The 13827-nt window shown below is 36.4% G+C and overlaps 1 protein-coding gene across 1 annotated transcript; it reads left to right on the top strand.

The window, feature by feature from the left end:
• The first annotated feature begins 2020 nt into the window (after positions 1-2020).
• top1a (DNA topoisomerase Ia) lies at positions 2021-12764 on the top strand. Its single transcript, XM_014017742.1, has 21 exons — positions 2021-2156; positions 2555-2579; positions 5489-5585; positions 5673-5787; positions 6230-6282; positions 6383-6472; positions 6566-6638; positions 6735-6826; positions 6938-7053; positions 7147-7268; positions 7982-8104; positions 8683-8870; positions 8967-9111; positions 9322-9465; positions 9541-9726; positions 9803-9871; positions 9970-10084; positions 10198-10325; positions 11088-11182; positions 11259-11408; positions 11500-12764. Exons 1-21 carry the CDS (start codon positions 2124-2126, stop codon positions 11600-11602), a joined length of 2262 nt encoding a protein of 753 aa, XP_013873196.1. The 5' UTR covers positions 2021-2123; the 3' UTR covers positions 11603-12764.
• Positions 12765-13827: the final 1063 nt, after the last annotated feature.

The raw sequence follows: 13827 nt of genomic DNA on the forward strand, positions 1-13827 counted from the left end.
TTTTTGTTTTCTTATGGCTTATTTTATTTTATTTTATTTTATTTATTTATATTTTGCTGACAACTGTGACCTTAGATTCTATCTTTCATCCCTCGTGTAGTACTCATTTGAATGAAAATCCTTGAATTCTTGAATTAACCATTATTCTGCACAAAATTTAACCGACTCAAATTTATGTTTGGAGCATTTTTTAGGTCCTGTTTTATATTCAAAAAGTCATGTCTAAACATCAATTTTTTTTCTAAATAAAAACATTAAAAACTAATCAATAACTCAAGTAATTTATTTTATCAATATGCAATAGAAATATAAGTATATTAAATTTAAGATTAATCACGATTAATTCACAGGTACTTTGGGATTAATCAGATTTAAAGTATTAATAATTTGACAGCCCTACAAAAAAATATCTTTCGGTTAGCAAATAATGGCTTCATTTTCTCTCATGCTTTGAGAATATTTTTTTCCATGTACAGTAAAAATGTATGTAACACTGATATGGCGAATTAAAGCTTTTTTAATAACATTACATTACGATACAATTGTTGGATCATATGTGACTGGTTAATTTTATACAGCTTACAAAAATTTAGGATTTATGTGCAAGGATGTTTAACAAATATTTGGCCCCTCTATGATTATTGTGGCCCCTTGATGGTCCCTTACTCAGAAAAATCCTAGATCCGCCAATGATTCAAGAAGATCTTAACATCCTAGATCTGCTTTTTTGATTTAATGAACCCCTCAACTTAGGGAGGCCAGTGTTGTGAAGTCACAGGAAACCTACGGATGAACAAGGATGCCTCATGTTGGGGAGAAAGGAAACAATACAAAGCTATGAATAAAAAATAAAAGCAGAGTGTAGAGAGCTGTCAAATGCATACATTTCCAGCACTCATGACCCAATAAAGTGACATTCACACTAAGTAATGAATATGTTACGTATATATCCTAAACTTTGGYATGGAAAGACTCACTGTTTATACCATGTATATATTTTTAATATTCTCTGAAGCCGTACCTGAGACGGATACTGACAGATAATTTTACAATACTTTCCTCTCAACGAGCTCAACAAATCCAAACAAAATAAATCATATGATCAAATAAAAACAATCCAAACAAAATTTAACTTCTATTGTTTTGAAACGTGTTATTTTACAATAAAGACGTGATCAACTTTTTCCTTTTTTTTTTTTTTTTGCAAAGACGCTTATAAGGTCACCACTGAGAATTAACTAACAACAACATACCTCTGCAGAGTTGTTCCTCTCTGTCAGCTTGTCTTCATATCATGGTAATTTAAAGTCAATGCTGTTATAATTCTATGTTGGTATTGATCAGACAAGAATGGATAATGTATTGATGCAGTTGTTTACAGCAATTGTAGAATTAAACTGAAGAAAAGCCAATTCGAGTACTGTTTCATGTAATTAACCAAGTTTTACAGTTGATGAGTTTGTTTACTTTTCTAACTGACAATAACCACAATATTACATGTAATGTTTCTGAAATATAACAATATAACTGATTTTTAGTTCAAAAATGTCAGAGTAACACTTTAAGTTAATGTCTGAAAGAGGGCAAAACAAGCATTTCTGATAAACGGGGTCTGTAAGGAGCTGATGCTGCTTTGAAACAGCACCACGTTTCACTGAATTTAAAGTTCTTTTCAAGAAATCAGCCTTTATAAATGTCTTTTGATAATATGTCATTTGTTTTGAATGAGTCAAACTAGAGGCCTTAAAGCCTTCTGTCATTAAACGACGTATCAAAAAGGACAAGATGTGATATAATAGAGTTTAATGTTTGTCTTTGTTTTTATTTAAGCGTGATACTATGTGTTTATGTGTTTGTAGGAACATCCAGTTCAGAACCTGGTGTGTTCTGACACATGTGAAGCTCACTCGCAACACGTTTTGTAAGGGGGAGGAGCTTACAGGCCTTTTTAACCATTTAAATTCCTACGCATGCGCACTGGTGTACAATCGGCACTTAAACTCTTACACAACGGTTCCTTTTCTTCATTCTGCCTGCCTGCATCTACGCGCTCGTGTGTAGTAACTAACTTGTTACTCACCTTTTTTTATTTGTATTTTTTAGATTCAACCAAGGCTTAAGAAATGAGTGGGGAYCATTCCCACAACGAGGACCAGGTAAATTATAGTCCATTTGTAATGCCATGTCTTGTATGGAGTGCCTTGTTGGTTTGACAGGCTAACTCGGCTAACAGTACCTGATAGCACAGTTAGCCGGCTGTGTGTAAACCACGTCATTTCTTTGTTAGCACCGTCTTGACAAGTTTTGTCACATATTTGTGAGGATGTTTGAATCGATTGCTCCCTTGTTAGCGGTTTKCCACCTATAAAAGATAAAAAAGACAGTGGAAGAAACGCTTCATTAGCTCAAACCGTGTTAGCCCTAGCGGCTTCCGAAGCAGGCTAGCTAAGCTAGCAGGAGAGCAAACTCGCCACTGAGCAAGTTCAAAGTTGGGTAGCCGGCTAGCTAGCCAACCTTGTGCAAAATCTAACACTCGTGTTTTTTATCTTCCCAGATTGACTGTGGCTCTCGAGTCAATGGTAAGTTATCACCCCGTATTACAAATTAAAACCGACATTTTCCTCAAAATGTTATGTTTTCACTGCAACGTTGTTAGTTTTTAGTGGAGAACAGAAATGGCGTCCAGAGACTAAGTCCTCTGTCTCTCTCACAAGCGCCTATTGTTCAAAAGCAAACCCCTGTAAAAGCATTTCCGTTTCATATTTTGCCAATTTAAATCCATAATTGGACACAACTCGAGGTGTTTTATCCATCTATGGCGATCGGAGTTCTTGTTAGTTGTCTTTTAATGGCGCATTTCCCAGCTGAAAGTGAGGGTTTGGGGGTTGAGGACTTAGTCTCTGCGCCATTTTATTTTTCGGTGTAGCGGCCTGACTGCTGCAAGCTGAACCCGGGCTGTGAGGTGGAGATGGCTTTAGGGAGGAGAAATGATAAGGCTTCTTGTTATAACGGTGACTTAAGATTATTGTTTTACTGCCGTTTAGATGTTTCTTTTAATCGCTACAAAATGTGCAGAGTTGTTCAAGGAAGAGAGGATAGTTTTAACTCATTCAATAAATTAGCTGAGCAATTTAAACATCCCAACAACTCATAACACTGTACTGTTTATGTGGCAGTTGTTACAATGTGGAGTTATGCAGCTGTAAAGTGTAAATAAGTGTGAAATCTGATTTTTGTGTTTTTCCAGCCTTTAAGTATGAAACAGTAGGTAATAGAAATAACTAAATTTACCCTGTTTCTTGTTTTGATACAAGAAAAAAAAAGTTTCTTTTAAATTTGGGGGTGGTGGTGCTTTTTGGACATGTAGGAAAACAAACACACAGACACAGATAAAATACATTATTGCCTGTTTTTCACGTTKCACCTGCGGGTGATGAAGTTGAACTTTAGCAGCTGATTTAAAATCACAGACACATGCATCCTCAAAGTTGTGCATTAAAGACAAGATGTAACTTTCAGTCTGCATCTAGTCTATATGATGGCATGTTGTTTAGATTGGATAATAAGCCGCAACTTGTGCACACTTGTGTGTGTATATGTACATGTACATGTATATGTGTGTGCAAAATATGTACTATATTCCACACATACAGTTTGCAAGTTAGCCCAAGACACACATAAAAGGTTTTCTAATTTACTCTGAATGACATGAAGGTTTTACAGTCCATACGTCATGCTCAATTGTAAAACAAAATYGAACCCAGTGATATTATTAAAATAGATATAAAGTTATTAAATCAGTTTTATGATTAAAAAAGATTAATCTGCACTAATTACATAGTAGAGTGCAGTGTAGCTAAATCTGCACAAATGTTTATTTAATTTTTCCCCAAAGGGTTCTTATGTTTGTTTTTTGTGTGTGTGTTTATAATTATTAACTTAATATAGGTCAACAGTGTTTGAGTATTTTGCTTTTACAAAAGTGTTTGTACTTTAAAAGCAGAAATGTTAGTAAATTATCAAGATATATCAAAATTAAAAGTACAGAAATTTGACATGGGGAGTTTGTTGAAAACCTGTCAAAAACATGGTTATTTTAAAAACACTTTATTTGTATCCACAATGTAAAATACGATTCAAATTTGTGTACTAATAACCAAAAAATGTAATTTTAATTTGGATAAAGTGTTTTCTTGATAGCTCTTGTAGTGATTCACGGTTAACGCCTAATCTGAAATAGTTCAGTCCCATAAAGATATTATTGGGTTACTTTTGAAGTTTTAATTAAGCCGAATAAAAACACAGTTTGTCCTTTTGGAGCTTGTTTCCTGGTCTTTGAGATGTGTAAATGCTGGACAAAGTATTTTAATGTTAGTCCAGCATACACTTCAATTGTAATTATTCATATAAATGAAATCTGGTGTCTTTTAAGTTTGAACACTAAAGACCCTGTCACCCTGTAGCATTTTAAACAACTTATAAAAACCTTAAAGGAATCTGTGTTGAAGGWGGAATTTAAAAAGTCTATTGGAATCCTCTTTTAGGCATGAACATACTGTAACRCTAACAAAATGATCAGATTGATAACTATTAGTAATGTAGACAATAAAAATTCCTGAAGTTCTCTTAAACATCATTGTGTGACAGGGGCCTTAAGATTGAAATCAGCTTAATTAAATTTATACTAACCAATATCTGCCGTATTTTGATCTGCTTTTCTGAGAATTGATTGGTCGTTGATCAAAGTTTTCAGCCTCATATTTATCTGTTTGCTTTGACCTGTTACACTTTAAGAGACCATCAAGCACATTTTTTAAAACTGTTAAAATATTGTCTGGAAGTGGTTTGAGATCCTGTGTAAATTGGAAGTTACATTTTCTTGCAAATTTTGCGCATTGGACAGGAGTGTTGCATGTTTCAGCTTGTCTGATGAATTTTGTATAAAACTGCTTGATTCAGGCAGTAGGGGGTGCTGCGCTGCTGTATAAGGAGAAACTGCATCAAAGTACAAATTTCTTTTACACATGTTCATGTACAGTCTGTTTGCGTTACCTTTAGAGTTTTACACATAATGAAAATGATGGACAGAAGTGTAAAAATTGATCTCAGGTTAACGTAAGTGTCTTAAGTGTCCTCAGTCGTCTCACAGACTGGATGTTTGGCACATGGCCTGTTTTGACAAGTTAGGTTTTGTGCTTTTCAGCACATACAGGCTTGATGTTTATCTTTGGTTGTTTTGCTTCTGATTGTCCTTTTCTAAGAAATTCATATCCTAAAGTATGTTTAAAAGAAGAGGGGGTGGCTGCACTTAATGCTTATTGAAAAGTAAGTTTTTAGTCTTGGTTTTCATTAAAACAATGTGGGGCAACACTCAAAGTTTTATAAACTCAATGTTTCTTTGCTGTTTGTGAAGCTACACTTCTGTTTTCACGTGGCAATTGACTTTGTGTTGTTTACATGTAAAGATGACCTATTTTTCTTTTTGTAGACTCTCATAAGCATAAAGACAAATACAAAGAGAAGGAACACAAACATAAGGAACACAAAAAGGATAAGGAACGGGAGAAATCTAAGCATGGCAACAGGTACAGAACAAATTGCTCAGTTTTTAACATCAGGACGAGACTTTGTGTTACACAACCTAAACTAATAGTTAATGTCTCAAAATGTAGTGATTACAAGGACTTCGCTAACAAAAAACACAAGGACAAAGAAAAGATGAAGCACAAAGATGGCAGCACAGACAAATTCAAGGACAAGCACAAAGAAAAGAGAAAAGAAGAAAAGGTAAACAACTTGTATGTAAAATGGTGCTTTTGTGTGTATTATATTTAGGATGTGTGAGCTATGTTGAGGATTTTATTTTTACATTTTATTCTGACAAAGCCTCAGTGTTGTGCTTGTTTTTAAGTAAAATACACAAAAAAAATGGTTTACTGTTTTCTTCAAATGTAGGAAAATGCAGTCGGACCTGAAAATGAAACTGGTCTGAAGAGCATTTTGTTCAGCCGTGAAGAAAARTAATCATCAAAACTAACAGTGGTCGTTTAGATACTGCAGTGTCTGAAATGACCAATATTTTTACTGATTTTCTCAGCTCACGTTTTAGTTTAAAGGTTTCACCATCAAAGTTGTGTACTGAAACTGACTTTGGTTTAAGAACTGTAAAAGCCTCGTTTATCAAATTAGGTCATGTCTTTTTGATTTAAGAGTTTTGTTTTAATTTCAGATAAAGTCCCTTGACGGTAAAGTCAAAAAAGAAAAAGAGAACGGCTTTGCCAGGTTTGTCAAGACATTACATTTATCTTAAGCTCTGTATCAAAAATTTATCAAATGTTTCTGAATGAAGGTTAAGACTTTTGACTTTGTTTATTTTTGGCAGCCCACATGTGAAGTCTGAGCCAGAGGATGACCTGTACCACTCACCTAAATATGAGAAGTCTCTAAAGAGAGAGAGAGATGATGACTATAAGTAAGTGGGTGTTCTCGTTAGATTTGATTCCACCTTGTAGGGTTACAATCGTTGGGTCTGTCGGCTTTATAACACTGGGTGTGTTTATTTCAGCTCTGAATTCAAGCCAAAGAAGATAAAGATTGAAAATGATAAGAAAACCAAGAAAAGGAAACAGGAAGATGAGGTRAATACTTCAAGCAGCGCCTGAGTACTATTACAGATTATTATTTCTTTCTCATCTTCAGAGGGGGACATTAATACTTTCTCTTCCTCATTTTAGGACATTAAACCCAAAAAAACAAAAGGCAAAAAAGGAGAAGCAGCTGATGGGAAAAAGAAAGCAAAGCAAGAATCAGAGGAGAAGTGGAAATGGTGAGCTCATGTCAGCTAGCTGTGTCATACCTTCATTGTTATCCGTATGCGGACAGAAAAGACGCATTCAGATGGTTTTATTAAAGCCCGAACAAATATCTTTGACCTCAGGTGGGAAGAAGAGCGATACACAGATGGTGTTAAATGGAAATTTCTTGAACACAAAGGGCCAGTATTTGCTCCACCGTATGAACCTCTTCCTAGCAACGTAAAGTTTTATTATGATGGTAAGACTGCAGTGAACACAAGACGTTTCTYTTTCAATTCATTTGTAATCCAGTGAGTGCAGCTGTGAATGAGACTGTTTCTGCACACCACAGGTAAGCCCATGAAGCTCAGCCCAGAAGCAGAAGAGGTGGCCACGTTCTTTGCCAAAATGTTGGATCACGAATACACCACAAAAGACATCTTTCGTAAAAACTTCTTTAAAGACTGGAGAAAGGTGAGATGAAATATTCTCTTGGGTAATTCTAATTTGTGACCCATAACATCGAAACGGGGATTAAGTAGTAAATTTTTATTTAAAACAGGTCTCTTTTGGAAATGAGATTCTGAACCTCAATGAGACTACCTGTATAAATAAAGGTTTAAATGAAAAAAACAAAAAGTTTGAATGTGGAGAAATAGGCAGATATATGGTTTTGATTTAAACGTGTGCAAAAATTGCATTTTTGTCAAAATGTAATGAATTGATGCCTTATTATAAAACGCATCATTTAAATGAGTTGTTTGAAATATGATCCTAAAAGAAATTTTCGAAGCATTTTTTTAGCAGTAGCAACAAAAAACCTGATTTTGTGAGCTAGCAATGATTTTTTTTTCTTTCCAACTGGGAAATCTTAATATATAAATACTATTTGAGGTTCCCTCTTTGTATTGACTTAAAAAAGGCTCAAATTTACATAAAATTATAATTCAGACCAAACAGTAATGTATTCTCGTAACCAACAAGATAAATTAGGTCATATTTCTGGATAAACTGATGACATCAGAATGAYCCAGGTTTTAAAAATGTAGCTTTTAAAGCCAGGGATCTGAAAATGTAATTAGGTAATTTTGACCAAATTTGACTTAATCCTCATTTTGATATGATGGGTCACATTTAATGGTGGGATTTTTTTTATCAATGTAAATTTGACTTGTGTCTGAATCTAGGAAATGACTTCAGAGGAAAAATCAAAAATAACCGACCTGAAAAAGTGCAACTTCAGTGAGATGAGYGAGTACTTCAAGGCACAGTCTGAAGCCAGAAAAGCCATGACCAAAGAGGAGAAACAGGTTAGTCAAMGTGCTTTAAGACTCTGTAGACCTTTGACTGATGAAACTGTCTAAGGATGTGCCTCAACTCAGGAGTTGCAGCCARTGTAGGGCACATTTTTGGCCACTTATGTCACTGCTGTGCGCTGTAGGCTGTCCCAGTTCATGGGCACCTACTCATGTGGCCGACAAAACCCCAAAAACATAGTATCCTACATGGCTGATGATATAAACCTACATCATCCATAGACTCTCATTTCACAGCCTTTTATGTAGCCTACACTGGTGGCCTGCAGCCCACGTAGGGTGTGGTCTACGTGGGCTGCATTGAGTCACAGCCTAAAGCTGATTTCTGAGTTGTGATGTCTTTTAGTGCTTAAGCTCTGAGTGTTTCAACAGGCTTCACCTTAAACCCATTAAGTCTTTCCTRATTCCACACATTTTTGTCACTTTATCTGAATAAATCAGGAAGTCCACTGAATCTGCTGAATAACTTGAAGTTAACGGACCACCAAATGAAATACTTTTGAGAAGTATTTAAGTRCTTAATCAAATCAAACCCCTAAAACTATTTCCCTTTTTTCCCCCTACTTTTCTAGAAAATAAAAGAACAAAATGAGCGCACCTTGCAGGAGTATGGTTTCTGCCTCATGGACAACCACAAAGAACGTATTGCTAACTTCCGTATCGAGCCCCCTGGCCTGTTTCGTGGACGAGGAGATCATCCAAAAATGGGAATGCTGAAACGTCGCATTAGGCCTGAAGACATCATCATCAACTGCAGCAAGTGAGCTGAGAGGTTTTCAGACCCAAGTGTCAAATGATCTGATGAAACAAGCGTGTTGTAAATGATACAAAACCTTTTTGGGTGTGTTCGATTTAGAGACTCAAAGTGCCCCGAGCCTCCAAAGGGCCACAAATGGAAAGAAGTTCGTCACGACAACAAAGTGACATGGCTGGTGTCATGGACTGAAAACATTCAAGGCTCCATCAAGTACATAATGCTGAACCCCAGCTCCAGAATCAAGGTGTGCTGAAGGGCTCAACACTTGTTTTTCCATGTGATCACATTTTAAAACCCTTTTTGTTTCAATGAAATGGTAAAAAACAGAAATGTACTGCACTTTATGTCAGAATATCAATCCATAAGTWGAGTTGGATTGTGTTTATGATTTACACAAACCTGGACTCGTCTCAGGTTACCTTTTTTATATTTTTATAAATTTTTTTACCTGCAGGGAGAGAAAGATTGGCAGAAGTATGAAACGGCTCGTCGATTGAAGAAATGCGTGGATAAGATCAGAGCGCAGTATCGCGAGGACTGGAAGTCCAAGGAGATGAGGATCAGACAGCGGGCTGTGGCTCTCTACTTCATTGACAAGGTGAGGATTGAGAATATTATGGGTGAGGGAGGGGCTTAAGTACTGGCCTCATTAAACCAACTGTGTGTCCACCAGCTGGCTCTGAGAGCAGGCAATGAAAAGGAGGAAGGAGAAACAGCAGACACTGTGGGCTGCTGCTCGCTCAGAGTCGAACACATCAAACTSTATCCAGAAAGTGAAGGTCAGGAGTTCGTGGTGGAGTTTGACTTCCTGGGTAAAGACTCCATCCGTTACTACAACAGAGTCCCTGTGGAGAAAAGGGTGAGGACCAGTAYGCTTCTGCCATGAGAGAGTTAGTGTTTTACACTGTGTTAAATGAGCTTTATTTGTTTTATAGGTGTTTAAGAACCTTCAGCTGTTCATGGAAAACAAAGAACCTGATGATGACCTGTTTGATCGTCTCAACGTAAGTCAAAGGGTTTCACTGATACAAGTTGGCATGTTAATACACCTTGACTGTGTCCCTCTCTCTTTCATATGATTGGATTTCTCTTMTTCTTCCAGACTTCTATCCTGAACAAACATCTTCAGGAGCTGATGGACGGTCTTACAGCTAAAGTGTTCCGTACGTACAATGCTTCGATCACCCTGCAGCAACAACTGAAGGAGCTCACAACCGGTACGTATCAAAGTTACCTGCTTCAAACCAAAACGAGGAATGAACTAAACTGTAACTGTGATTATTTTAGTTTAGTTTTGTTTATTTGATGTGTTTGTCCTCGGTCCCACCAGCGGATGAAAACATTCCAGCCAAGATCTTGTCCTACAACCGGGCCAACAGGGCAGTGGCCATCCTCTGTAACCATCAGAGAGCTCCACCCAAGACCTTTGAGAAGTCTATGCAGAACCTGCAGACCAAGGTAAAGTGGTAACGCTTTCTTTTACGGTACCCTTATTACTATGTAATTACGTGGTAATTAGGGTACAATTTTACTATGTAATTAAATGTCTGCAGTAATGTAGCACTTACCTGGTGAAATGTATTACAATACACTATGTAAATAAGTAGTGGGTAATTTGCACAGTTTTAAAGTTATAGTTTATTGCAATTAACCACTAACCCCAAAATTTAGTTGCATTCTTTTGGTTATAAATATAGTGTTGAGTTACTATTGAATAGTAATTTGATTGTAGTTACCCAGTAAAGGCAGTTTTATTAACAGTAGTTTTTCTTTTATATCATATTTACATGGTAATAAGGTAGTAATTACATTTAATTACAATGTTTTATTACCTTGTAATTACATGTTAATAAGGGTACCATAAAAGAAAGCCTTACCTGTAAAGTTTGTTTTTTCTTCTAATTCACATTTGATAAAATGGACTGGATCATTGTGGAGAGTGTCTTTAATGCTGCGTTTAGAGCGTCAGGTTTACATGCAAAGTGTGTGGTGGACGTGTGTCAGAGAGCTTAAACAGAGACCGGCACAGGAGGCTCTTGATGAGTCTGACCTCAAAGTGCTGGTCCAAATCACGTTCAGTGTGAACGCAACACAATGGCTGACTGTGTTTGTACTTTAACACCTTGAATTAAGAAGATAATTTTTGTAATGCTACCTAAAATAAAAAACAAAACTCCCGGAGCTAGGCGTGTATTTAAACTCTTTTCTTTTTATTTTTAGATTGATGCTAAAAAGGACCAGCTTTCTGATGCCAGAAGAGACTTGAAGAGTGCCAAGGCTGACGCCAAAGTACACAGAGATGAAAAATCCAGAAAGTGTGTATTGATGTGTTTTAGAGAAATACAATTCTAGTTGTAGTCATCCTGAATACTAACGTTTTAATGTTTCCAGAGCTGTGGAGAGCAAGAGGAAGGCCGTTCAGAGGATAGAGGAGCAGCTGATGAAGCTGGAGGTCCAGGCGACTGATCGTGAAGAGAACAAGCAGATTGCTCTTGGCACTTCCAAACTCAATTATCTGGACCCGCGCATTTCTGTGGCTTGGTAAGATGGAAACTTTAAACGTTATAAACATGTTGTATCTGTGAAATTTTCATTCTTGGTTTAAAATTGTTGACATTGTTTGGTCCTGTAGGTGTAAAAAGTGGGGCATTCCTGTCGAGAAGATCTACAACAAAACCCAGCGTGAGAAGTTTGCTTGGGCCATTGACATGGCAGACGAAGACTATGAATTTTAAAATCCCAGTTTATTTATCTTTTTTTTATTGAGTTTTTAGCTTTCATAAATTTTGCTTGATGGCCAGAACCAACAAGGAATTTTAAGCGTTTGTGGAGAAAATCAATGGAAGCAAGCTGGTGAAAGGAGATGAGGCCATTCCACACAGAATGGTGTTGTGGATAGTATGAAGATCTGATCTGAGATCAGGTAACGGGGCTGAAATATACCCATGACACAGCGTCATGGTAAAGTTCCTGTCATCTGAAGACTCCTTGACTTTTGTCTCCGTCCCTCCTCAGGGACAAAACCTGACAACTCTGTGGTCCTATAGCTGTGTTACGCAAAAACAAAAAATGCTTTGTATCATTTAATTATTATTTTTTTCCACTCAGTATGTATTTTAGCTCTCCCATGTATTATTAATGAATTCTATATTTTATTAGACAAATTAAATCAAATGAAATCCTTAACACCCACGCGCCTTTCAAGAAAATGTGTGTGTGAGTGAGTGTGTGTGTGTATCAGACTCAACCATGGATGCTGTCTGGGTGAATATTTTAAACTGGACTTTGTTAAATTGCTGTGAGAGGATGTCTGGGCAGGCAAAGGGGAAAATCTTACAACCATGTCCATATTTACTTCAGCAAGCAGAATGTGAATATTTACTTCAGCCTCTATCAGGGAGTTTTTTTTTCTTTTCATCAGTGTAAACGTGATTTTTACCCTTTGCATTGCGACGCATCCTTCCAATCTCYGCACAGCTCTAACATCTGATTTTAAAGTATTTTAGCAAATTCTTACACCCATACCTGTTACTTGAACATAATGTTATAATGTAATTAGTCAGTGGATGGAAATTGTCTTGCCTCCTAGTAATGGGGTGTGTGCGATACCAACTTTGCCAAAAAAAAAAATGGGGGGTGAAATCACCAAACTGTTACAGTGTAGGCAGGTTTTAATTGTATAATGATTTAGGATGACGTAATGTAACATTTAATGTGAATGAGCATTTCATTTTATTCYACTCTGTTTCACTTGCAATAGGAAGGTTGATGAAAGCAGCTGTAAAGTCAACGTCCTACTCCTGTTTTAACCTTTTTTTTTTTGTCATAGCCTTTGATCATGTTTGAGTTTTAAGCTCATTGTAGATTGAACAAAAATAATAAATTCCTTCAGGTAAATTGTCTTTTTTTTTTCTTTTGCAAATTCGTTAGTTTCCTCATCTTTAATAGTTTTCTGATGATTTTAAGACACTTTTTGTTTCAGAAAGGGTGAAGCTGAATTTATTTCAATCTCATATTTGTATGTTTACATGTTAGGACAAAATTAGCTTGTGCATAATATTTTTTAAATTCTTTGCTTCATGTAAAGGTTATTTTTTTATTCCCTTTTAATTAAGCACCGACAAGTGTCACCAAATTAACTTAAACCATCTGACTCTTTCCACTTTCTGCAGAAACATCTGGAATCTTTGCATAAATTTCTCGTTTTGTATTCTAGTCTGTTGATGTTTATTTAACTCGGACAATAATCACTGGATGTAAATCAAATAATTATTAMTCATTAACGTTTGGAGTCGATTCAAGTTGGCTGCCACAGCTAATTAACCTWAGCAAACAACATTTCAGTGGYTCAGATAAAACATGCTGGTAGCTGAACATCATCCCTAACAAACTTTGAGTGCTGCACATTCTACAGTATTTAGCCTAAAACTGCATAAACTGTTGGCATCAACCATGTCTGTTAGCAAAATTTCCCATGAATTATCAGATTTTAATAGAACTTTCAGAAAGTAACCATTACTGATTCATTTTTGGAGCCATTCCAATTCAATATGAGTTTGACAAATGTTGAGCTAAACCCTTTATGTGRCAGCAGCTGAGAGTCACTCCCAACACACGCCAACAGATCTGTCATGTTTGTACATAAACTTTGAAAAAAGAAAGTAAGGAAATTTGTGGGATATGGGCACCAGTGACCCACGCGACCCTGAAAAGGAAGAAGCGTGTACAGAAAATGGATGGATGGATGGATGGAAATTTGTGTTTGGTAGATTTCTTTGTTCATTTCACTTTTTTAAATGGTGCCACATTCGTAAGGAACATGCATTTGTGGGATGAGCAGCAGAGTGGAGTATGTGGGTTGTACATTTGAAAAAAAAAAAAAGACCAAATTTTCTCTTCTAATCAGCTTATTTTTCTGTTGTCATTGACACTTGTTTTTAGCTTCTGGTACCCGCCAGGT

Source organism: Austrofundulus limnaeus, unplaced genomic scaffold (genome assembly GCF_001266775.1).
Source record: "Austrofundulus limnaeus strain Quisiro unplaced genomic scaffold, Austrofundulus_limnaeus-1.0 Scaffold175, whole genome shotgun sequence".
NCBI lineage: Eukaryota > Metazoa > Chordata > Actinopteri > Cyprinodontiformes > Rivulidae > Austrofundulus > Austrofundulus limnaeus.